Source organism: Nematocida parisii (assembly GCF_000250985.1).
Source record: "Nematocida parisii ERTm1 unplaced genomic scaffold supercont1.4, whole genome shotgun sequence".
NCBI classification, from domain to species: domain Eukaryota; kingdom Fungi; phylum Microsporidia; genus Nematocida; species Nematocida parisii.
In genome coordinates this window covers 30160-54437 of record NW_013524649.1, presented here as the reverse complement: position 1 = coordinate 54437, position 24278 = coordinate 30160, and the positions used below count along the sequence as shown (strand labels likewise).

Here is a 24278-nt window from a genome sequence, read left to right as displayed (position 1 = left end):
AGCCCCATACTACCAAAATTCGGGTTATATTACCAGTAAACAAAATAGAGTTGAGAATAGCATGAAATATAATTATAAAGAAAGACCTTTATTATAATAGGCTAGCTTATTAAAAAGCAGGCGTAGATATGAAAAGTACTAATTGTATGATTTATTGTCTATTCTATTAATTTGTTTAGACATATCTCTACAAAGGAGCAAACATATGGCATTTTGTGGTGTGCAAGGATGTTTAAGTCTAACACCCCAAGATATCCTATTTTATTTCCTTTATAAAGTACTTGGCAAGATCGCCCTTTAACAAATGGCGCGCTGTCATTGTTTCTATACTCTACAGTAAATCCTTGTCTTTTCATAACCACATCAAATGACTCTTGGAGCAATTCAAGGCTGCTAGTTCTTCCACATATTCCCATGCACAGGCGCTTGCTATTTTTTACTCCCACATCACTGTCGGTGAACTCGCCCACATCAGATACCTCAAAAACCTTTATTGGCAGCTGGTAGTGCTGGTTTGATATAAGACACTTTAGAACAGAGGGAATTAGGTGCTGCCGAAGAACCTCACACTCCATGCTCTTTGGATTTTTCACCTTAATATGTCTGTCTACACCAAATCCGAAATAGTCTTCCATGGATAAAAGGGCCATTGTGAATAGCTCGGTGTAGTCCACTCTTGCACACTCTTCTCTCAGGCTCTGTGCCAGCTTATTTATAGGAAGCTCTTTTCCAATTGTATAGTTGTTTCCTAGAGTTCGTGCAAAGTTATTATAGCCATGCGCAATTGCAATGTCTTCTATAATGTCACACTGGTGTAGAATGTCTGGCCGGAGTTTAGTAGGAATTACATCTATGCTCCAGCCTGACTCTGTTTGGCTGCTGTTTACTTCTACCTGGTGCATCATTCGTTTCATATAGGTCTGGACTGTATCTAGTGTTAGATCTAGTGTGAGCTCCTTCTTAATTATTTCTGGTGTAATTCTAATCTTCTTTGTTTCTTCTTGATACTCACTTCCGTTATCTATAAGTATCTCCTCAATCTCTGTTTTGTCCTCAGAGAAATGGTGCAGAAGAAGGTCCATTGCCGTGGACACTCTTCCCAAGTCGGTTCCTGTGATTTCAATGAAAATATTCTTTGTTTTCTCCGTTATTTTAGATAGCTCACTGTTTATAAGAGGAGGAAGTGACAGAATATTTTTCTTACTGTCAAGCACCACTGGAACCATCCCATTCTTTCGCGCCAGATTCAAGTAGTCCTTCAGCTTGCTGTCTGCTTTATAAAGGTCGTCCAGCTCTTTTCTTGTGTACTCTCTGCTCTGAGAAAGTGGTGTAAACTTAATCTCATCCTCATGCATCTCTGTGTATGTATATGGCCGGGTGGTTTTGTCGTAGTCATGTGTTCCAATGGCCATTAGACGCCGGTTTTGCCCCAAGCCCTGGTGCAGCTTGTCCTGGAAGTTTATTAGATCAGAGTATCCACCATTCTCCAAATTAACGCCCTTTAGAATTGCCATTTTAATATATGGCCTAGCTTCTGGTCTAACTCCATCTACAGACTCAACAGTCTTCTTACTCTCAAGGACCTTTCCAGGAACACAGTCAATATATGATCTAAGCCCATATATCAGCCCTTTTAAACACAGCAGATCGTATCTGTTAGCCGGTATGTCTATTTTATACTGCACCTCATTGTCTTCAACTGAAATTTCATCCAATTCTAGCCCAAAGTCAAAAAGAACATCGGTCATTTCATCATCGCTGTATGATTTTCCTATTCCCGCTAGTAGTGCATTCTTGCTTACTGAAATAGAGGCCATTCCGTATGAAAAATAATAAAAATAAATAACGCTGCAGCAGATACGTGAAATACTCAGAATGAATAAATATTTTTATTTTTTCGAAGAAGTATGCAGCAAGAGACTGGAATAATTAATTATGTCCACGGAAACAAGAACAATCTTCTAAAGGATGAACATTACAGGCTTATGAAAGTTGCCAATAATTTAGACGATTTAAAAATAAAACTGCAAAACACAATATACGGGAAGTACTTGCTAGAAGCCAAGATGTCGCTGGCTGCGTTTAAGTCTGCGATGTACAAATGCATAGATGAGCAGATTCAGATCACGCAATCATTTGCCACAAAACAGTCTGAAGTTCTAATTAACTTCTACAAAGAAAAGTATCAGCTAGACAACTTTTTATATCTGTGGGCATGCAAGAAAGAGAGTCCAAAGCTATTAGAGACGGAGCTAAACACTCACCCACTCGGCGGGTATCCAGGACTGAATTTTATCAAGGTTACACAAACAGCAAAAGACACTTGGAAGTACTGCTTAGAGAACACATCACTTAGCAAATACGTTGAAGGCCTTACTTATGAGCTGTTAAACAAGGACATACAATATGTTAAAAGTATTCTACAGAAGAGGTATTTAGAGCTGGTATATGGCTATTGTATAAAAAACCGCTTGTGTCTGGAGGAGTTAATTGTTTTTGAAGGAGATAAGGTCATTATAGAGATACTCTATGCCCTTATAAACACAAACATACCAAGCACAGAGAAGTTGAATCTTTTCCCGTCTTGCAACAGTTTTACCCAGGTGCACAAAGAACTCTTAATAAACTGCAAGAGCATAAGTGAGTTGGAGGGCATTCTTAGCACCCATAGTAAATACAGAAACATTGTTGGAAATGAAACAGGAATAGAAGATGCATTGCTTAGAGAGGAAATAAGACTATGCAACAAGTCTTTCTATATATATGATGATTACAGTGTTATATATACACAGCTGGTACTCCAGGAAATAGAAGTTAGAAATCTAGTATTCCTGGCAGACTGTGTGATACAGGGGCACGACCATAGAGATGAGATCGTAAATGTAACAGAGAACTAAAGAATTAAATAAAGATACAAATTATTCAAGTACTGTCTAATAGCAACATCCTGAAATCGTAGTTTAGAATGTATGCAAGCCAATTTAAGTATTTTAATTGTTGGGATATTCCCATTTAAAATGAATCTAGTTATATTTGAGCTAAACTACAATATGTTTTTATTGAATGCTTCTGGTTATTGCCATATAGGCATCTTGTCTATCTCAAGAGTTTTTTCTATTCTTTCATTTGGCAAGCTGTTAAAAGGGAATCTAGCTAAATACCAGCATTTTAATAAAATTCCTGTTTTATCGAATGCTTTAAAATACAGAACTAGAAATATTATAGCTAGTCCCAAAATTTAAATAGAAATTAAAATTAAATTTCATGTTTTACCCTGAGACTGACATCTTGGTCATGTGGCGACTTTTCAACAAGATTTCGCTCTCCATCTCTGTTGTAAATATTCTGTACTTAATTGATAGAGAATGGGATGTGCTTAACTATATTGAATATTTATCTGTTTTGGCTGTAGTTTTTGTTTTTGTTTTAGAGCGAACCTCTATTTATCGGCATCACTCAAATAGAATGCTTTGCATATATCTTATGCATATTCTGTTTATCTCTCCGCTTTTCCATCATATATTCTACAAAATGCAGAGTATGATCTATTTCGGGCTTATTATGAGCGCGTGCTCCTTTCTACTTTCATTTCATTCCTTTATTAGCAGATTCACTAGTACTTTTTCTGCCCTTGCTCTTTCTTCTGAAATAGGCCGCATAGAGTGTGCAAGTGGATTCACAATTATTTTTATGCTGCTACAGCATGGAATACGCAAGATACATCTTGCAGATAGACATGTATACATACTTCGAGCGGTTTCTCTTTCTATGAATATTCTTCTAGGCAATACATCAGTGTTCCTTTCGCCCTGCAAGATATCGCTCTGGGAATTGTTCTGTACAATAATTGCGCCGGGAGTGGTGATTGTTCTGTACCAAGACAAGTGCAAAGTGCTTGCGCAAAGGAACAACAGACGTACCCCTCGAAAAAGAAAGCCACTGTTCCTTCAAGATGAGAAGTATAGCAGCATGAATGAAACATAAAACAGTTTTTGTACGAATAGAGAGCATTTCTACGATCTCGAGTATAATTTGTCAATATATGTATGTATTAGAGTGCAAAGGAATAGGAATTCATGTTTATCTCTGAGTAAAGCCTGAATTTTATGGCAGGCAAGTGCACAATGCTTTGTGTATTCTAATTCACTCGTTTTAGGGATATATTTAATAATTTCGTTTATTTTTTTTATGTTTGGTTTAGGAGCTATTCTGTATACATTTACCATGCTTGGAAATAGTGTGTGCATACTGAATGAGGAAAGATTTCTAGACAATCTGGGGATAACCCGAAAAAGTGAGAATGCAGTGGTGCGACAGTTATCTGAACTTATAAGAACAATCAAAACTCTTAGCTTTATCCCACTTATTGTTATAAATATTCTATTCATTATATATTGGTTGATATTGGGATAGAAGCTAATTTCTGTGCAAGTGAAGAAGAGGCATGTGTGTAATCACATGCAGCAATGTCTATTTGTGCGGGCATATTGTTTTCCTGGAATTTTAAATTATAAAAGAATTAGCAGCATTGTGTATATAATAACATGATATAGAGATAAATCTAGAGTTTATTTTGTTGGGTTTTTGGTTCTTGGTAGATATTTGCTTTCGGGTGTGCCTATTGTTATTTGGCATGCATTTTATAATCCAACTCGAATATTTAAGTTTAAGCAGCACGGGAAAATTTTTAATAATGCGGTTGGCAGATGTATACGATACAAAGAGATTCATAGCCATCTCAGAAGGAAATGCAGAGAGCGATGTGTCAGTAAAGTATAGAGCGATTGCTCTGAACTTCTTTAAAAAGCTGAAAGAGCTCCCTACTAAATACGATCTACACAATGCCACGCAGTATGTACTTCCCAAGGAGATACTTGCGCATATGCCAGAATACTCAAAGGAAACAATTTTTCCTAGAGCGCGAGTTCTTCCTGAAGAGTCTGTTAAGACTAAGTGGGAAATGTTTGCAGCAAGAAAAGGAATTGTAAGAAGCAAAAACAAAACAGGAGGAAGAGTATATGATGAGGTCACACGAGAATATGCGCCTGCGTTTGGCAGGGGGAGTAAGAACGACCTAGACAGAAACTGGTTAATAGAAGTAAAAGACCATGAAGACCCTATGATCGATAGACATTCTCTACTGAAAGAGAACAAAAAGAAGAATAAGCGCGCCCAAAAGATAAAGGAGTATAGAAATTTAAAGCGAACAGATCGTATTAAGTGCTATGAAAGAAGAGACAGAGACAACGAGCTAATGTAATTGGGGTATATTTTGATGGTGGGCATATCTGCATCTAATCATCAGTAATTTTCTATCACTTTCGAGGTTTATTATTTATCTCAGCCAAAAAATAGAATAAAATGAATAAGGCCAAAGATATCGTAGGAAAAGACGATTCTGGGCCTAAACAGAGTAAAAGGCTTTCTCTATTAGACAGTGAGGAGAGAAGTTTATCTGAAGAGGACAATCCTGTAGAATCTATTATGGCAATAAATATTGGGATGCAAATGCTCCGTATTGACATATTAAGAGATCATGGCACAGCGAAAATTAAACTGCACTTTCATCCACGAGAAACCGGCGATGTGTGCACGCAAATATGTAAAGAACTCCTCCAATGCACACTAAACAGCAAATACCAGGGAAAGCGCAAGAACGTGAAGAAGTTTAACTTTTCATGTGCACAGTGCGGCACATCAACCACTCCGCTCTGGCGCAGGCACGGCCACCGCATGGTGTGCAATGCATGCGGCCTTTATTTCCGCACACACGGGGGCCTATCACGCCCAAAGCGACTCTTTAAGACTGCGTCTAAAGATAGTAAAAAATGCGACCAGAATGAACCAATTAACAAACAAAATGCTAATAAATGAAATCCTTTTTAAAATTTCACTTTCATGAATGAGAAAAAGATAAGAGGCACTGTAGATCAGAACAAGCTAAGGCATAAAATAGAAATGAGATATAAAGCACCCGAGAAAGTAAAATATGAATCTCCTGCACCTCCTATAAACCGAAGCATTGAGATTAAAAAAGTTCTTATTCGGCATTATATGGACACCATGCAGTCAAAAAGGATTAACTTAGATGAATCGCATAAAGTATGTGGATTCTGCCACACTAAAGAAACAAGTCTTTGGCGGCGCATTGGGGACATAATAGTGTGCAATGCATGCGGGCTGTACTACAGAATACATGGAAAAATACGGAATAAAAACTTGACAAGGGGGAGAAAAACAAAGCAGAGTGCAGAGAAAAATAAGGAGAATGAATATACAGAGAATGACTCGGTTGAAGAGTAGGCTTAATCCTATTTAAAGCTCATTGTAATTTGTCTCTTATAGAGTATGGCTGTTTTGGAAGAATCTTGACAAATAATGCTACATAATCTGAAAGCTCAAAAATTTTTTAGAATGGGAGACATGCAACTCGGGCACAGTTCAGCACTAGAGCAGGCTATCATAAGTAAAAACAAAGACTTCTTATATACATTTTTAGAGCTACAAGATGAAACAAAGGAAAAGATGGTCAGAGGTCTGCCAGACCGGTGCGTTATTTTGCTATTAGAGGTGCTAACTGAATTATTCGAAAACAAAGAGATGCGGTATGAAGTTATTTTAACCATTAGGCAGACTCTTTCCTGGAGAAGAAATACGTTTAAAGCCTCTGCAGTTGATGTAGTCTCTAAGGAGGGTGGGCAGGAAGTCTCTGAGCATGCTGAGCGTATGAACGCGCTTAAGAGAGTATTGATATCAATCAATAAGGAAAAAGTAGATCTAAATAAAGTGTATGAGCTGAAGGGAAGAATGTGCTATATCAGAGATTCACTTGATGAGAGAGTGGAGGAAAAGGAGAATGTTCCCGTCTGTAGAGAGCAGTAAAGCAGAGAATAAACTAGATTATTATATTCCTGATTATAATTAAGAATTATATTATGTTTTTATGAAATCAAGAAAACACTTGTTGATGCCTGCTCTGCTCCTGTGCCTGGTAGCTCTGTGCTGGGTGGATGGCTCTGCATGCGCCCCACAGAATGGCGTATTAAGCTCTAGTGCAGGGCTTGGTGGCCTGTATACCGACAAGATTGCGCATATTGATGAGAACTCATCAGAAGAAGATGAAAAAGAAGATGCGTCCTTTGAAATCATTCAGAATATTCCAGAGAATATAGTGCTGTCTTTTTTGTTTCTGTGCTGTGGAATCATTGGATACTATATAGGAGTATATCTCGAGAGACTGTTCATGTATGCTGATTATATAAAGAAAAAAATCAGCTGGTATTGTCGAGGTGCATTCCTTACTCGCCAAGAAGCACCAGCAGCACTTTAGTTATACGGTGAGAATATAAAACAATACATGCGGTTAAACCATGCACAAATATGTACTTTTGTTTTTGTTTTCTATTTGGTAGAAATACTTACATTCTCTGGGCTTTAAGCCAGGCATGCATATATTTAATCTTCTTGGATATATTTTATTCTGGCTTCTTTATTAAAAGAAAATAAATTCCCAATTTGGCTTGAAATAACTTAGTTATATCTATTTTATATGCGAGAAAGAATATGCATGGATATTCGTTGCTTGAGTTAAACAAACACACTGGCAATTGTTTTATATAGATTAGTTGATTTTTATCTAAGATATAGATACTATATTTAGAAGAATTGTCATTCTACAATATTTAAGGTTTATTGGCTAGTCTTATGTATATTATTCTTGTTGTCTATTCATGTGGTATATTTAAATTTTATTTAATATGCATATAATAATATACTATATAATATACATTTAGAAATATTTTCGAGATTATGTAGTAATTCATGTTTTATGGAAATTCTACTATGTTTGAGCTACATTAGAAATTTTTAAACACCAAAGCATGCATGCATTTATGTATAATGAAGACTTTTATTCTATCTCACTTATATTCTCTTCTTGACAAGCAAGTTCTTTAGTTCTTCAAGAACAAAAGACCAGGTCTGTTTGGATGCATTTACAATGCAATTCTTTTTCATCTTTGCATACTTTCTGTTGTTTACAATGGATGCTGCTTTTCGAAGGAGTTTAACTAAGTGCTTCTGACTTGGGCTATACCATGTTGGGCATTTTTTAATTGGCATGTCAAACATAGTAGTGTATGTGCGGAACCTCTTAACAGGAAGCCCAGTAACTGGGACAGTTTTACAGCGAATGAAGAAAGATCCTCTGGGAGTGCAAAATTCTGTGGCTGGCTTAGCATTAGTAACAATGGGAACAGCTCCAAGAGCAGCTCCATCTAGAATATTCATTCCAAAGCCTTCTCCTCTGAAGGGCGCAAGATTATAATGTGCATTTGCAAGAAGCCCTCTTATTTTCTTATCTGTTGTATACCCTTCAGTATATATGATTTTTGGTCCTTTTCGCATCTGATTTGTACGAATGAGTGATTTTAAGTGGTTTGACACTGAGCTGTCGCCATATGCACAGTGAATGCGAAGAACCACTTTATCGGTTCCTTTAAATGCCTTTATGTATGCTTTGATTCCTATGTCCATACCCTTTCTTTTAAGAAATCCACTGATCATTACAAATCTAGCATAGTCTTCTGGTACCTTATAGAGAGATTGCACAGAAACAGAGTGCTGCCCCTTTTCTATCTTTTGCATATTTAGCTGCGATTTGTAGGCAACGCCATGTGGTATGGTATATATGTTTTCTTCTGGAATATTTCCTCGCTTATGCACTTCTCGCACGAACTCTGAAGGTACAAGAATTTTAGTATTCTTTGAGTCTTTTAAGGGGTCAATCCACTGCTGTGGAATGTCGCTGAACTCCCATGGGAAGTGTGTATATATTTTAGAGTATCCCTGTTTAACAGACGATGTGTCTGGAGGAAATCTATTTCGGATTTCTACCCCTGGGCGGGTAAACGTGGCTTCTGGGTTAATTGCTTTTGCTTTAGTTATCTGCCCACTTTCTAATAAATAGATCTGTGCAATGAAATAATTAATTTCCTGTTCTTTTGCTAGCTCCCATGGATTGTATGCATCTCCCCTAACAAGTAAGCTCTGATACACTGCCAAGTTTAGCAAAAATCTATTTGACACCATACCAACACCAGAAGACCTCCAATATCCTGTTATCAAAACTCGTTTCAATGGAGAGTGCCCAGATTCATGCACTGGCTCAAAAAGCTCTACTGGGTGTCTTCTTGGCCTATTGTATAAATATCCTTTGTGTTTTCTTTTATACGTAAGGCCAGGATGATCTATGCTGAATTTGTTTAATGTATCGCTATTAAACCTCCACCTTGCAGAATTTGTCATGGATAAGCCTATGGGCTTAATCGCACAGCTAGGCCCCTTTAAGGTCACACTAAATCTTCTTCTATCTATCACAGCCTTAATTCCTCCCACCTTAACAACTAGCTTTTTATTGTGTACACTGAATATGTCTGTGTCTGTAATGCTTAACGCAACATCACTAGAGGATATTCGTGCATACGCCTCATGCATTTTTCTGTCGTATGGCCCTCTTTTGCAGTGCCCTGCACGATATGTCTCTGGCTCCTCACTAACTGCCCGAATGTACATCTGATGTATGGTATTTTTATATATATCCACGTTAATATGGATATTTGCGCCTGCATATAGAACATACAGCCCATTTGGAAGATTAAAGCTTTTCTTTTGAAGAGAGAGCGTTTTCTTCTGTTTGGGGGCTTTATTCACATTAGAAAAAAGCACAGTTACTTTTTTCTCTGGAACTCCCACAAGATTTATTAGTATGTCTTTGTCTTGCGTTGTTTGAACAATTACAGCGTTTGAAAGCATGCACAGCCCACGCAGTGTAACTATTCTGCAAATGTAATCATTTTTATTATTCCTTACTAATTTAGCTGGATTTTTAATGTATGTTATAAAATGTGCAGATAGCTTTTCTCTCTGCATTCTTTCTATTGCCTTATACAGCTTTTCATTCAGTGCTGTGGCTCTTATCAAAAATATCTTCTTTCCCTTAAATTGATGGTTCGTAAATATGTCCTGCGACGAATTCAATAGCTTTTTGCTGCACTCAACCCCAAGTTTGCTAGAGGATAGCCCATTCTTTTTTTTAACTTTTGTTTTATTGTTCACTATATCTTCTTTACAAGAAATATGCTGGATTATACAGCTTCCAATGAACAACAATGATAAAATCACATGTTTGCTAATTCTCATCTCTAAACAAATAAAATCATAATTAATATATAGTGTATATTAATTAGATATTCTATGTGCAGAAAAATATTCTTTCATATACAGGCCTATAGATTGCTTTTCAAATATAGACCAGAAACTACTCTCTAAATAAAATAAACACACTTTGCTTCTGTTATTATGCGACTGTGGGAAGATTGTCCTGCAAGTCTACAAAGAAACTACCATATCATGCGCCAGATCAAAGATAAGCAGCCTGAAACTAAATATCAGAAATTCGGATATTTATCTCCTGTATTCAAGTATCTCAAAAACAATTTTAATACCCCGATATGACCCGAAAGCATCAAAAATAGTAGAGAACATAAAGTCTGCATTTGTATAAGCAAAAATTGGTAGAGCTATGCAAATAATTAGAAAAAACCACCTAAATTACTTTATTCTAAGTTAACCATAATATATCCAGCTTTGTAACTAGAAATAGTATACATTATTTGTTAGATGAGACAGTTTGGCACAGGAGAAATATAGTGTAAAGCATTATTATGAACTGGTTATTATGCCAGCATGGAAGTGTTTTGAGTGTGTTTGGTGTATCTTGAGCTATATCTAGCCATTGAATAGAAGAGCTGTCTTTTCTATGCTATTTCTGGATATTTTACATATAATATATACTACCATGCGCTACACTCTACTTAATCTTTGTAATAGCAGCGCCTATTTTCTGAATACACAGGCAGTAATGCTCAAATAGAGTATTACAACGCGCAGTCCCTTGATTTATTAGACTGCATGCTTAAAGATAAGAATAATAACACACAAATCTCACTAGTGTGTACAAGCATTCATCTAGAAAGCCACAATCAACTCCATAATAGCATAATAGAAACTTTGTAATAAGATGCTTACTCTCTACCAGCCTGCCAAGGAAGATTCTTCTTGCATTTAATTAACTTATTCACTGCTTGAATCACTCTCTACTCTTTGTTCTTCTACATATGCCTCTCTTACTATATTGCTGAGCCCGCGAAGAGATTTCTGATCCAAGGCGTCTAGATTTACTTCAAGCGATTCCATTTCATCTAGCATAACATGTGGAATGTTCTCCTGGATATAAACAATCAGCGGGCGTAATTTTGATGGGGCCAGAGACTCAATTCTTCGTTTTAATTTTAGCTTCTCTTCATACCCATACTCTATGGTTTCTGTCCCCGCCTTCTCTTCCAGCTTTCTAAGCTCTGTTTCATACTGTGTAATTAGCCCTCGGAGTACTGCTATTCTGCTTGCTGAATCCTCTGGCTTCTTCTTTTTCTGTTCAAATATTTGCTTAAATTGCGTGTTTATCTTTGTAGCACACACGTATACATCTGTTCCCTCTGCATTAAATGAATAGCAGTTGCTTATCATTGCGTCAAAATCGTTCATAAACTCATCTACCCCTGCATACTGATGTGTTGTTAGTTTTGTTCGCATAGTTCCCAAATCCATTGGATATGTTATTAGAGTGTAGTAGTTTGGAACAAGTGTCTCATCCACTGGCTCTAAAAATGGCCAGTTAATTCTTCGATACTTTGCTTTCACTATTTCATTAAGCGCGTCTAAACACTTTGTGTACTCCTCATCTGTCATTACTGACCGGATCTTTCTCTTTTTTCTCTCTCGTTTCTTTCTTCCTCAGCTTTTCTTTTTTTGTCGAGTGCTCCCTTCTGCAGCAATTGCTTAAAATACTTCTCCAAGGCTTGGCCCATCTTAGACACCGCAGTGTCCGGCTGGTTGTATGTGTAGCAGTTCTGCAGCATTAGCTCGATATCCGCCTTTATGTCCTCTGTGCTTTTGTATATTCCTGTTTCCAGATTCTTTGAGATCGTGGATAAGTCCATTGGCTGCTTTATTTTCTCATAGTAGTCTGGGATGTTTAGCACCTGTGGATCCACTGGATATAAGAATGGGCCTGCATGCGGACTTTTCTTCAATTTCAACAGCAACTCCTTACACAGCCCTAAATCATCTGCTGAAAGCTCTCTCTCCTTCTCGCTGCCTTCTGCGTGCACCATTTTTTCCTTCATTTTTTCACTTTTTTCACTTTTTTCCTGCATGCAGTATTTCAGAGCATAGCTCTAAAAATAATTTTATTTGTACTTCTACTGCCTACTCTGTATATTTTTCTTTATCTACAATAAAATTCAATGAATAGAACAATTCACTATGCAAATAATGAAATACCTCTTCAGAGCCTTTAATTGTTTTGGAACATTTCTGGTTTTTTATATGAACAGCTCTCTTATAACATATATTGTGTATTTATTATTTTCTTATGCCATATCTTCGGGCTATGTAATCCTATATGTGCTTTTGGCAATATTTCTGGTTGTTATGACCAATACTGTATAAAATATAACTACAAACAACCTAAACTCACAATATTTTGTTTAAACGCCTTTTGCATTTATTTTTATATATCTATGTACATATATTTGTATCTTATATAATTTCTTGGCCTTATATTTAGTAATTTTATGTTATATGTGCTGTTATTTTCGGGTTATATAATGTATTTCTATGTAATAAATTGTATGTATAGTGTGCTATATTTCTTGCTGTATACTTTGTGGTGCTTACACTGTTTATGCTTGTTTTTAGTTATTTTCTTATTATTATAAATAATATATCCGTATATAAATGATTATACACTGTGAAGAGTTTCTAAAAATATATTTACAAAAATTATGTTTAATAATAATAAGAAAGTACAAAAACTATTCATATGGCTACTACAAGAAAAGAATATTCAAATATAAATAATGCACAGTGCATAAACAGTATTATATTATACATAGAAAATACTTAATTAGTTTATTTTGATTTATAGCACAATAATTATAATAATTTCTATATTATAATAAGATTAGTATTTAAATAACATATATAGGAAACATATAGGAAATAAAAGCATATATTTAACAAATTAATAATTCTAAACATATAATACATTAAATAGGCTAGATACTATATATATTACTAAGCAGATTATCTTTAAGTAAATTATCTTTAAATTTGTGTTTATAAATATTCTTAAATCTGTGCTCTATGTCTATTCGTAAGTTCTTGCGTCTATTTTATGATTTTATTCGTGTATTACGTTGAATATTGCACATGTTTTCATTTAAATTCACTTTTTATATTATTTTAATTCTTAAAGAATTTATTCAAATCTATTTTAGAAGAAGAGTAATCTTTTTCTGATGAGAGATGTTCCAGAAACTTCTATGATATTTGGAGATTCTAATTAATCAAATTTTTTATAAGTATAATATTACACAGTGCATTGTATTAGTTCAAATTAGCAATAATTTAAAGCAATAAAAAGAACAGTTCTAACATTTAAGCTACACATTTTCTATTCTTAGAACATTGTTGGTTTCGGCACGTATTACATATCTTCTGGCTTTATTTTAAGAATAGTTTTAAAGAATTATTATAATAGAATTGTTTATCAGAAATAATTAGAAATGGATTACATCATATTGTGGAATAGTGATATTTAAAAATATATATGTATAAATATACTGCAGGGGGTGGGTATTATGAGAAGAAATATAAAGAAAATAACTATAGCAACAGCAATTATAACAAAAGCCCGTGTGGCATATGCATCCCCAATAAATGCCATTGCACCCGCTATAAATGGTGGTATGAGCAGTGCACCCCAACTATTGGGCGACACTAGAACTACTTCAGTGTTAAGTATGGCACAAGATATAGCTGAGCAAGAGGAAAATATCCGATATGTAGAGAATGCGTTAAGTAAAGCAAATAAAATATATGGAGAAAGCACGGAACAAATACCAGACAATGCATATACTGCCGAGAGAGATATTGAAGATGATTGGGATGATTTTCAATATAATGTGGATCGATTAGAATTAAACCATAACAGTTTTAATAATTTAATTAATAGATATATTGAAGAATACAAAAAGCAAACAGGCAGTGAAATTTATAAAGATTTCCGACTATGGAGAACAAAGTCAAGGCAGCCATATATAAATATTTACCAATTAATTGACAATAAAGAACTTTCTAAGTATGTGTCTGACAGCCCGAAGAAAGATAAGGAAGAAACCCACAAGCTGTTAGACTTCCCCATCCTTAGCCCAAACATTGGAAGGTATTATAAACCAGTCATAGAGGATCTAGAGAAAATAATTAAATTATCCTCTCCTTCCATGGCAGATAAAACAATAGCAAGCGTACTGTCCAGAAATACAGAAATAGATCCTACTACTATGGCCAAGTGCTTTTTATCATTTACACAGTCTCCTGATGTATATAGAAGGTTTGATTTTAAAGAAATGCTTTCATACAAAACCAATGATGAGTATATAAGTAATAGGTGGACACTGGGCACAGAAGAAGGAATGAAGGATTTTATAAAAGCAGTGCATCACGATAGAAGAGAAATAGGTGGGTTCGCTGGAGTCAATTTTGTGCAAATATCACAGACTTTAAAGGCACAAAAAGAATTTAAAACTATCATGGAAGAGTTCAAATCGAATAATAATAATAGCAACAAAAAGATAGATGATAGTACCCCAGTAAACAGGCTTTCTTCGGATACAGTAAATACAATACAGCAAGTAATTGGATGGAGATTAACAAACACTGGATTTATCATGCAAATAGAAGATTTAATTGGCTTAATAGAGGAAATGATAAAAACTAATAGCAATTATACGAGAAATGCAAAAATCTATATAAAAAACTATAGAGATGAATACATTACAAGCGATGGGAATTACTTTGATGCCATGAACGCTTTTATTGCAGATACAAAAGAAAAAATCCAAACAGTTAAGGAGCTAAACTTTAATGCTGACCATCTCTTAGTAATTAATAAGGCGGTAAGCTATTTAGCAAAGCATTCTCTAGCTTTATTACATCGGATAAACATGGATTCATTCATGTCCGAAAATAAGCTGAATGAATACAAATCATTAAATAGTATACCTTACAATATTAAACAAACATTAATACAAAGCGCTAAAGAATCCTGGAATTCTGCAAATTTAATCATAAAATACATAAATGTAACAGAAGAAGAAAGAAATCAATCTAGTAGAGAATATAAAAATAATTTAATCAAGAAATTAGCTGCACTTTCGCAAACTAGGCCAATACTACCAACGCATGCAACAGAGAATATTCCAATAGAAGTAAGTTCTACAAGAATACCAACAACTACGGCGCAGCCAACGCATGCAACAGAGAATATTTCAATAGAAGTAAGTTCTACAAGAGCACCAACAGCCACTGGAACTAGCACAGATGATACCACTACTATCGGCATTGACACCATGGAGTGTATACCCACTGACGATGATGTATCTTACAACAGTGCATCTTCATTTTTATCCTCTGCAACTTCAATGTTGGCCTATAAGTGTGCACTAATTGTGGGCTTTGCCACACAGTTTGCAAGACGAGCTCTTCCATTTGACCGTTATTAATAAAACTATAGTTTAATTTTTAGGTGCATTTAGTTAAATCTTAATAATTTTGAATTATTATATTGAAAGTCTCAACATAAAAATATTCAACCATAAATAGCCAAAGACTGCAAAATATAAAATTACAGAGTCTTAAATATAATTTATATTGTAAAAACCCGATATAACCCGAATTTTAAATCTAAACCATTAATTGTACAAAATTATGGGAATATTTTTGGCAATAGGGCCGTATTCCTTATAAATAAGTTGAAATTTATGGCTACTATCCCATTTCTATAACTATTCTTATATAAATGATTCGTTATTTACATTATTTCATACATGGAGCTTCTTATATTTATATTAATTTATTTCTTTTTATTATGCATGAAGAAGTAAACTACTCCACAACAACTTTCTCTAGTAAAGGAATACTATCACACTGTGAGAGAGCACTGGCAGCGGGTAAAAACGGTGCATTATCTGTTGGTATACGTGGTACAAATGGAATAGTATTGGCATCCATTAAGAAAGTGCCTTCTACTTTGGTTGAGATAGAGTCTATTCAGAAGGTGTTTATGGTGTGTGATACAATTATATGCACGTACTCTGGGCTAAGTGGTGATTTTCGGTTAGCGCTAGAAATGGGAAGAAAGATAGCTTCGGACTATTACCGTATATATGGCAGGTATCCTTATATTGATACATTTATGAAGGAGTTCTCTAAGGTTCTTCAAGAGAAAACACAGAGAGAGAGAAGGCCGATTGGATGTATTTGCTTATTTGCTGGGTATACGCAGAACAATAAATATATTCAGGATGCAATGGCATCTATCCAGGAAAATGAGCTGAATGAGGACACTTTGGTCTGTGATGTATCTGGTGGCGATGGTATAGGAAACACTGTTCCGCTGCTCTACCAAATAGATCCATCTGGTTCTGTATCTAGTGGATTCTCCTTTGCTGTTGGGAAGATGTACAAAGAATCCTCAGACTTCCTAAAGAAAAGGTGTTCAGTTGATGTGGAGGTACATGATGCAGTGGTGATTAGTGCTTTGGCCCTACAGGAATACAGTGAAGTGAGTGTGTCGGCAAAGGAAATAAGTATTTCTGTGGTGACTCGGGAGGGAGTCCAAGAGTATACACAGGAGGAAGTCCAGAATATTTTACACTCAATATAGGAAATAAATACTTTCGGATTATTTTACAGGTTAAGCAGAAGACTCTTTTATATCTAGCATGGAAACAACTTTATCAGAAAAAACTAGTACTTTATGCTCTATTTACAACTTAATAAACTCTAATTTGTCAATTATTTATATTTTATGGGGTATATTATATGGGTATATAATTCGAAATTTTTTTATGATTATGGACAACGGTAAAGTAAATGAATGGACAACATTTCAGAATATATCTATTAGAAATTCAAAGGCTGCATGGAAAAGCTATTTGAGATGGAAGGATGGTGAATTCAGCGCAATCATTCCACTCATCAAAAATATATTGCTATATATATTGGTTCCCAGTATAATTCTTTTTTCTATTGAATTTAGCTTGCCTGTATTTTTCACTGCACTATTTAGATCAAATTTGCAGCTACAAGTGATATTTAGCAATTATGTGACACTGGGCGTGTGGTGCGCTGCTCTTATGGGCCTATTGCTCCCATCAACCACATATATATACAATAAATTAGATGCATGGTGGGGCAAGCCTACTGATCTAAGCACTCGTATCAAGAAGGAGCTCAGTATTATGTTATTTTATATGTCGATTCCTCTAGTATTTTTTACTAAAGGAATGTTGATTTTTCTGAGCTATAAACTTTCTATTATTGGAGGATACGCGCATTATTGGTTTATATTTAAAACTATAGCAGGGGCAATTTTATTTGGATTCTTAGGATTGGAGGCAGTCAGCATATTCAAGTCCAGAGAAAACTTTAAACACTTGCCAAAAGAGAAAGATCTAAACTCATGGGGTGACTACATAATCAATTATCTGTACTGCATAGTTATTATGTTAATGGCCTCTACTGCAGCTATTCAACTGATGTATTTTTTATGCGCAAATGTTATAGAATTATTACATGTGTAATATGCTCGAAAATTCTCTTTATGGCAGTTGGGCATTAAAAGCAATAGCTATCACACATAATGAAAATAGATCAGTGCATTAGTTTAACATTTAAATAAAGAATGCTTGAAATTTGTTTAAATAAGACAGTATAACTTCCAATTGAATACTTGGCGACTGTTGGACATTCACTTTTTATAACTAACAAGATAAAATTCAATTAAACCAATTATGAATATCTCCTACTTGTGGTATTTTTAGTATAGGATGTAACATATACATGGCTTATTGCTAAATATTATTGATTTCTATCACATGATGAACCATGCCTAATGCGGTGCCTGTGAAGTCGTATAGAGCTGCTGTATATGGAAATTAAATCTATATAAACGAGAATAGTAAAAAATTGAATGTGTCTTAATTATGTACAAGAGGATAGCCAACTACTATAATTATTTATTCTTTAAATAGCTCGAGACTGTTTATAAATAATTTTTGTAGAGCATAAATAATATTTATTAGAATAAATAATGACTAGTTTATAATTTTTATTTTAGTTATTATTTAATGATGATGTAATATTACAGGCATTATTAAATAATCCTTCCATAACGCCATTGCCTTCATGATAATACTGCCCCAATAAATATCCTACAATTCCAGATATAACAGTTATAAACATACTAAAATATTTGGAGTATTGACTATAATTATGTTCAGCATCACTGTACCGCCTCTCAAAGCAACTAGCAATATAACCAAATATACTTGAAAATATCAATACATTACTTCTAAGCATAACATCTAATAAAGGCATACCACTAAACATCACGGCAAAATATCCTACTATTATTACTACTGCACTTAGTGTATAATAAAATATTCTAATATTATTGGTAATATTATAATTAGGACCAACTACTGCATATTTATAATTTCTACTATGTGATAATAATATGCCCAATATACTCAATACACCAAATATTCCATATAATATAGTTATTACTGAGTGATTTGGTATATCAACAGGAAGTAGCAAAGTAATAAAAAACATTCCTATTATTGATGAAATAAGAGCAGCATTAAAATAATAAAATATTGATTCTGATTGGGGTGACTCTCTACCGTTTGATAGAATAGAACTCTTTACACCAGCAATACTGCTAATTATACATGGTATAATGAATAACAACAGCCCATCAATAGAAAGAGAGTGCATGCATAAATTATATAATACCATGCCTACACCAGACAGAATAGATTGAATGCTCAAAGAAGATTTTTCTTGTTCAATTTTTTGTTTATATTTTATATATTCTCTTTGTGTGTTTGTTTTTGTTTTACTAGCTAGTATTTCTGATATTGATAATATAACTATTATAGTATATAAAAGAACATATTTTGTTTGATAGACTGATCTATTATTAATGATCATAGAGTGATAAAAATAATTAATTTATATAATTTACCTCCTTAATAATATACCAATCAATGAGGAATAAAATACCCAATTAGAATATAATGTAATGAGTTGGTTTTTTAGAAAAAGTCATTAAGATACTTTGACTTTTATTGAATTTTGTATACGTATTTATAGACCGTATGATCAATTTATAATGATATGTTGTGTCAACAAATATTTCTGATTTGATTTGTGCTGTCATGTTTATGTGAACATTCTGATGATTCATGTATTATGCTACTAATATTAGTCTTGGCATACAACATACTGTACACACCATTGCTAGTAGTTTATGATCATATCGTTTTTCATTCTGGAAATAAACAAGATATTTTTATTACCCTATTCGTTTTTTTCTAATTTCATCTAATTAACCATCTTTTATATTGATATTTTAATTTAGAGAACTCTTTCAATTAATTGGTTATTGTTCTCCTCTTAACGGACTAATCAAATACTGTTCTCCGTTATATTGATTGATCGATCAATTATATCTAATTAATTGGTCATTATTGTATTTAGTATATTACTCGATTGTTTATTCTCAGTATAGCAGTATTTATAATAATTGATTCTTTTACTAAGTTAAATATACTACTACACTTTAATTATGTACTTTCTTTTCTCTTATATAATTCATTCTCTTTTTATTTTTTTATTCTATGAGAAAGTAAAATAAATAATATTCTGTACACTAATAATATTTAACTTTAATAAATATATAAAATAGTAAAAATAACACAAATATACTATATAATAAGACATACCATACAAACGCATGAATATGGAGCGAGTGCATGATACTTAATAAACATCCATTTTAGGCCCCTCAAACCATATATTAATAAACTGATTTCATTCAAAGAATACAGATATAACACATACTAACAATTAATCAGATATATCATGTATTAATGATTAATCATATACATGAACATACCATATAAATACACGGGCCGGCATACTATGAACATAGGGTACAGTCCAAACATACCACATATACTAATAATTATTACTATGTATAGCTAATACAATATATGCTTATTTTAGGTTATTTATATAATTTCTCACAGTGCTTCCTGTGGTTTATTATTTAAATTACATTTTTTTATTTTCTGGGTTTATTTTTTTATAAATTTAAACAGAAATGAAAATTTATTAAATTTTATTAGATTTATTTATAATAATATTTGGGTTAATTTGGATTTTCTTTTTCTAGCTGTTTTTCTATTACTTTTATGATTTTATTAATACTTGGTCTGTCTTCTGGCTTATACCGTATCATTTCTTGTATTATATTATATATTTCTGTGTTAATATGCGGCAAGTTCGATTCTATACTTTCAGTGTTCTCTTTAATATTTGTATTTATACCAGCCACATGCGTACTATGCAGATTGTGCAGATTAGAGGAAGAGTTTTCATCATTAAAAATTTTGTTGGTATTTTTGATTTCTGTTGAATTTTCCTTATTATTCTCTGATAACTTGTCTGTATTAATTATTTCATTTTCTGTTAAGGTTCTATCTTTGTTCTTTTCCTTAATAGGGAATATTTCTAAAAGTATTTCCAAAAAGAGTATTCCTGTGCTATATATATCACTATTATATGTACATGTATTATTTAATAGTTCTGGTGCCATGTAAAGTCTGTCTCCATCTGATTCTATTTCTGTTTTATCATAAATGTATCTGGAAATACTGAAATCTCCTATTTTTATGACTAATTCTGTGTTAGTATCTGAAATGAAGATATTCTCTGGCTTTATGTCTAAATGAATAATATTACTGGTGTGAATTGCCTTTAGGCCGGAGAGTATCTGAAGTAAAATCAGATACTTTACTATATTTGGTAGGTTTTTTTTCTGTTGTATAATACATTTTAATGTCCATTTATAGTAATGTATCTTTAAGAAAAGAAGAGAGTTCTCTTCCCAGCTGTGAGAAAGTTCCACAATGTGCTTGTTGTTTTTCAAGCGAAGAAGGATTTTTAGTTCTTTTAGTCTGAACAGTCTTTCCTTTTTTGTGTTCCCCAATTTGGATATTTTTATACTATAACATGGTATATTTGCTATATTAGGAAATATCACCGGGTTTGGCAGTGTTATAGTAACTGGTGTGGGTATAGATATGTGAGAAGGAGGTAATAGAGTAAGAGTAATAAATGCCTGGTTTGGAAGCATTAAACTTTCCTTATTAGGAAAAGCAGTTAGAATGGGAAGATTCAGAATTTCTCGGTTAAGTAAGCTAGACCAGGTGGGTGTGTCCGCCGGCTGTAAAACATCCTTATTAGGAAAACTAGACAGAGTAGGCCAAGCAAGCGTATTGTTGCTATTATTATGCAAGAAGATTTCCTTATTTAAAAGACTTGACGCATGGCCAAGCGAGCTGTTAGTACTGCATTCAGTAGAAAAGGCAGAGAGCCACCCAGCATTTATAATTTCTCTATTAAGCAAATTCGACCAAGTTGGAACATTTACTGGTCTAGCAATCTCTTTACTAGGAAAACTAAACAGAGTAGGCTGTCCCAGCACGTGCTCAACCTTCTCATTCGGAGAAGGTGTCAGACTAAGCCCTTTCAAAATATCTTCACTATGGTATTTTGCCACTAATTCCGATTTTTCTTGGTTCTCTTGTTTTTCCTGCTCTGTCCGCACTACTTCTTCTCTACCACAGTCCTCCTGCCCAACTTGATCATTTCTGTTGTTTATAGAAGACTCCTTGTTAATAGAAAATGATTCTTCTCTGTTGGGTAATGCAATCTCCTTTTTTTCGTATATTCCGCTTATTTCCTCATTTGACATTCTTATACTGTCTAGTGTCATTTCTTCTTCTGGCAATATTTCTTGGCTGGGTAGTTTTTCAATATTTTTACAGTTCTCACACGGGATTTCCTTCACTAGAAATACTTCAGAGTAATCCCCTGAATATAATGTAGAAATAACCTGAAAATGTGTTAGAAAATAATTCTCACAACAAATATCACCTGAATCAATTAAATTCTGTGCTGCTTTTGATAAGGGTTTCCCTTTTCTGCCCCCTCTCTTCCTTCTAAACCAGTCTTTCTCTTCTAAATCCTCCTTTTCCAGCATATTACTACACAAAGTATTACTATCTTTTGTGGTATTACTGCGTGTAGTACTATTACCGTACATAGAAATATTCTTATTCCGGTACTTTTTTATTTTCAAGTTAAACGGGGTTTCTACATTAGGAATGTACTTAAATGGATTCTTCTTCCCGGGTGTCTTAGGCGTATTATAAGGTGTTCCATCCTGCATATAAGAACCAGATGTATCCGGACTAATTTCTGTAGTAGGCATATTAATTACTCTAGAATTACACTGTACACTATTATTACTCTGTACTGTATCTGATTCATTATACTTATTAATACTCCTGTTTATATCTGTAGTAGAACAACTACTCTCTAATGCACACTCTTCTGATTTAATTTCAGAGTCAGAGTTCGATCCCCATTTTAATACACTTTCTTTAATATTTATATTCGTACCAGGTAAGTCCTCCTCCCAAATATCACTTATTTCATTTATTTCTTTAATATCCTGTGACCCAGTATTATTAGAAGACAAGTTCGACTCCCAAAAACTTCTGTTATTTTTTATATTTATAATATTTATATTTTCAGTATCATTATATTCTGTGCTTGCACTGTCATCCTCTTTCTCTTTAATAATCCCAATATCTCTTTCCAGGTTCGATCCCCAATATTCCCCTTTATCTTTAATATTTTCAGGTGAGTTCGATTCTTGCCCTTTCTTTATTCTTTTAATATTCATTTCTTGTTCCTTCTCTGTTCCATTCTGCATATAATAAAATAAATAAAAATATTTACAAGATAAGACTATTTAGTTATTGTGTAACAAGTAGTATTTGATTTAATTAAGGAATATATACGGAAGACAGTGCATATATATTACTACACTGTATAAAAATTCATGAAATAGTTAGTCACTGTTTATATCTGGATTTACTGTATTTTAGTGACAATACTTATTCATCAGTGTGTAATAATTATTGTATATCTAAATAGGAGGTGTTGTAGGAATATAGCCAAGCCTGTATGGATCATCATTATCCCTGTGGTGGCCATTGCTTTGTGTCTGTGCATGTAATTGATCCTGTATAAATTGATTATTAGATGGCTGTGCAGATGAATTGTTCATAAATTGTGGCACTTCTCTGATATTTCCGTTATTTATATTTCCAAATTGGGTAATTCCCGGCATATTCTGTGTATTTCCAAATTGGGACATTTCCGTTATATTTCCGTTATTTATATTCTCAAATTGACCACCTTGCAGCGTATTTACACCCCCAAACTGTCCACTAGGCACCATCCCCGGATTATTCCCAAACTGTCCACTAAGTGGCGTGTACATGTTCCCAAATTGAGGAGTCTGTGGATAATTATTTCCGTTATTTCCTAATTGGGCATTTCCCATATAAGGAGTATTTGTATTTCCTAATTGGGTATTTCCCATATATCCCTGCATACCCCCAAACTGACCACTTCCCATATAAGGAGTACTGCTATTGCTAAACTGACCACTTCCCATATAAGGAGTGCCCGTACTGTGCTGTGCTGGAGTACTTCCCATATACGGCATATTTCCATTTCCGTATGCATAATTATTTCCCATTTGGTTATATCTACTATTACCATAAGAAGTATTTCCTATTCGGGCATATCCATGTCCATATACGGCATTTTCAGGTATTTTTGTGTTTTTTTCATTTTCTGGGAGCACGTGCTTATTCCTGCACGCCAGCCCGAATTTACATCTGCCTTGCTTGAAATATTCACACTCCATGGAAAAACAAAAAACAGAAAATAAATAGCATGTGTATATATAAGTATAATTTATAAACACTCAAATTAATGTGCGAGCTTAGCTCAGTTGGGAGAGCGTTAGACTGAAGATCTAAAGGTCCTTGGTTCGAGCCCGAGAGTTCGCATTTTTATTTTTATCACGGCATTTGAAAATAATTCACTCCATAGTAAAACAGCCGTATTTACGGACTCATCCGTATCCATTACTTTTTATG

General features: G+C 34.0%; 18 protein-coding genes and 1 non-coding gene across 19 annotated transcripts; 13 read left to right on the top strand and 6 right to left on the bottom strand.

Annotated features, from left to right (window-relative positions):
- Positions 1–149: 149 nt before the first annotated feature.
- On the bottom strand, positions 150–1817 carry NEPG_01598 (phenylalanyl-tRNA synthetase; the record flags this gene model as incomplete). Its single annotated transcript, XM_013203972.1, has 1 exon — positions 150–1817. The coding sequence occupies one exon, from the start codon at positions 1815–1817 to the stop codon at positions 159–161; it is 1659 nt and encodes a 552-aa protein (XP_013059426.1). The 3' UTR covers positions 150–158.
- Positions 1818–1907: 90 nt separating this feature from the next.
- Positions 1908–2912, top strand: NEPG_01597 (uncharacterized protein; the record flags this gene model as incomplete). Its single annotated transcript, XM_013203971.1, has 1 exon — positions 1908–2912. One exon carries the CDS (start codon positions 1908–1910, stop codon positions 2895–2897), a length of 990 nt encoding a protein of 329 aa, XP_013059425.1. The 3' UTR covers positions 2898–2912.
- Positions 2913–2969: 57 nt separating this feature from the next.
- Positions 2970–3242, top strand: NEPG_01596 (uncharacterized protein; the record flags this gene model as incomplete). The annotated part of the gene is made up of 1 exon (XM_013203970.1): positions 2970–3242. One exon carries the CDS (start codon positions 2970–2972, stop codon positions 3240–3242), a length of 273 nt encoding a protein of 90 aa, XP_013059424.1.
- A 22-nt stretch (positions 3243–3264) lies between these two features.
- NEPG_01595 (uncharacterized protein) lies at positions 3265–3984 on the top strand (the record flags this gene model as incomplete). Its single annotated transcript, XM_013203969.1, has 1 exon — positions 3265–3984. The coding sequence occupies one exon, from the start codon at positions 3265–3267 to the stop codon at positions 3982–3984; it is 720 nt and encodes a 239-aa protein (XP_013059423.1).
- Positions 3985–4188: 204 nt separating this feature from the next.
- NEPG_01594 (uncharacterized protein) lies at positions 4189–4601 on the top strand (the record flags this gene model as incomplete). The annotated part of the gene is made up of 1 exon (XM_013203968.1): positions 4189–4601. The coding sequence occupies one exon, from the start codon at positions 4189–4191 to the stop codon at positions 4411–4413; it is 225 nt and encodes a 74-aa protein (XP_013059422.1). The 3' UTR covers positions 4414–4601.
- A 32-nt stretch (positions 4602–4633) lies between these two features.
- Positions 4634–5260, top strand: NEPG_01593 (uncharacterized protein; the record flags this gene model as incomplete). The annotated part of the gene is made up of 1 exon (XM_013203967.1): positions 4634–5260. One exon carries the CDS (start codon positions 4634–4636, stop codon positions 5258–5260), a length of 627 nt encoding a protein of 208 aa, XP_013059421.1.
- A 101-nt stretch (positions 5261–5361) lies between these two features.
- Positions 5362–5874, top strand: NEPG_01592 (uncharacterized protein; the record flags this gene model as incomplete). Its single annotated transcript, XM_013203966.1, has 1 exon — positions 5362–5874. One exon carries the CDS (start codon positions 5362–5364, stop codon positions 5872–5874), a length of 513 nt encoding a protein of 170 aa, XP_013059420.1.
- A 24-nt stretch (positions 5875–5898) lies between these two features.
- Positions 5899–6303, top strand: NEPG_01591 (uncharacterized protein; the record flags this gene model as incomplete). The annotated part of the gene is made up of 1 exon (XM_013203965.1): positions 5899–6303. One exon carries the CDS (start codon positions 5899–5901, stop codon positions 6301–6303), a length of 405 nt encoding a protein of 134 aa, XP_013059419.1.
- A 120-nt stretch (positions 6304–6423) lies between these two features.
- On the top strand, positions 6424–6882 carry NEPG_01590 (uncharacterized protein; the record flags this gene model as incomplete). Its single annotated transcript, XM_013203964.1, has 1 exon — positions 6424–6882. One exon carries the CDS (start codon positions 6424–6426, stop codon positions 6880–6882), a length of 459 nt encoding a protein of 152 aa, XP_013059418.1.
- Positions 6883–6945: 63 nt separating this feature from the next.
- Positions 6946–7514, top strand: NEPG_01589 (uncharacterized protein). Its single transcript, XM_013203963.1, has one exon. It carries the CDS (start codon positions 6968–6970, stop codon positions 7328–7330), a length of 363 nt encoding a protein of 120 aa, XP_013059417.1. The 5' UTR covers positions 6946–6967; the 3' UTR covers positions 7331–7514.
- A 409-nt stretch (positions 7515–7923) lies between these two features.
- NEPG_01588 (uncharacterized protein) lies at positions 7924–10200 on the bottom strand (the record flags this gene model as incomplete). The annotated part of the gene is made up of 1 exon (XM_013203962.1): positions 7924–10200. The coding sequence occupies one exon, from the start codon at positions 10198–10200 to the stop codon at positions 7924–7926; it is 2277 nt and encodes a 758-aa protein (XP_013059416.1).
- A 410-nt stretch (positions 10201–10610) lies between these two features.
- On the bottom strand, positions 10611–12263 carry NEPG_01587 (uncharacterized protein). Its single transcript, XM_013203961.1, has one exon. It carries the CDS (start codon positions 11806–11808, stop codon positions 11134–11136), a length of 675 nt encoding a protein of 224 aa, XP_013059415.1. The 5' UTR covers positions 11809–12263; the 3' UTR covers positions 10611–11133.
- Positions 12264–13763: 1500 nt separating this feature from the next.
- NEPG_01586 (uncharacterized protein) lies at positions 13764–15686 on the top strand (the record flags this gene model as incomplete). Its single annotated transcript, XM_013203960.1, has 1 exon — positions 13764–15686. One exon carries the CDS (start codon positions 13764–13766, stop codon positions 15684–15686), a length of 1923 nt encoding a protein of 640 aa, XP_013059414.1.
- Positions 15687–15982: 296 nt separating this feature from the next.
- NEPG_01585 (uncharacterized protein) lies at positions 15983–16869 on the top strand (the record flags this gene model as incomplete). The annotated part of the gene is made up of 1 exon (XM_013203959.1): positions 15983–16869. The coding sequence occupies one exon, from the start codon at positions 15983–15985 to the stop codon at positions 16847–16849; it is 867 nt and encodes a 288-aa protein (XP_013059413.1). The 3' UTR covers positions 16850–16869.
- On the top strand, positions 16869–17869 carry NEPG_01584 (uncharacterized protein). Its single transcript, XM_013203958.1, has one exon. It carries the CDS (start codon positions 16908–16910, stop codon positions 17766–17768), a length of 861 nt encoding a protein of 286 aa, XP_013059412.1. The 5' UTR covers positions 16869–16907; the 3' UTR covers positions 17769–17869.
- A 415-nt stretch (positions 17870–18284) lies between these two features.
- Positions 18285–19182, bottom strand: NEPG_01583 (uncharacterized protein; the record flags this gene model as incomplete). The annotated part of the gene is made up of 1 exon (XM_013203957.1): positions 18285–19182. The coding sequence occupies one exon, from the start codon at positions 19180–19182 to the stop codon at positions 18301–18303; it is 882 nt and encodes a 293-aa protein (XP_013059411.1). The 3' UTR covers positions 18285–18300.
- A 1221-nt stretch (positions 19183–20403) lies between these two features.
- Positions 20404–23038, bottom strand: NEPG_01582 (WEE protein kinase; the record flags this gene model as incomplete). Its single annotated transcript, XM_013203956.1, has 1 exon — positions 20404–23038. One exon carries the CDS (start codon positions 23036–23038, stop codon positions 20405–20407), a length of 2634 nt encoding a protein of 877 aa, XP_013059410.1. The 3' UTR covers position 20404.
- Positions 23039–23090: 52 nt separating this feature from the next.
- Positions 23091–24043, bottom strand: NEPG_01581 (uncharacterized protein; the record flags this gene model as incomplete). Its single annotated transcript, XM_013203955.1, has 1 exon — positions 23091–24043. One exon carries the CDS (start codon positions 24041–24043, stop codon positions 23255–23257), a length of 789 nt encoding a protein of 262 aa, XP_013059409.1. The 3' UTR covers positions 23091–23254.
- Positions 24044–24115: 72 nt separating this feature from the next.
- Positions 24116–24188, top strand: NEPG_02711. The gene has a single exon. It is a non-coding gene; the product is annotated as a tRNA-Phe (tRNA).
- The last annotated feature ends 90 nt before the right edge of the window (positions 24189–24278 follow it).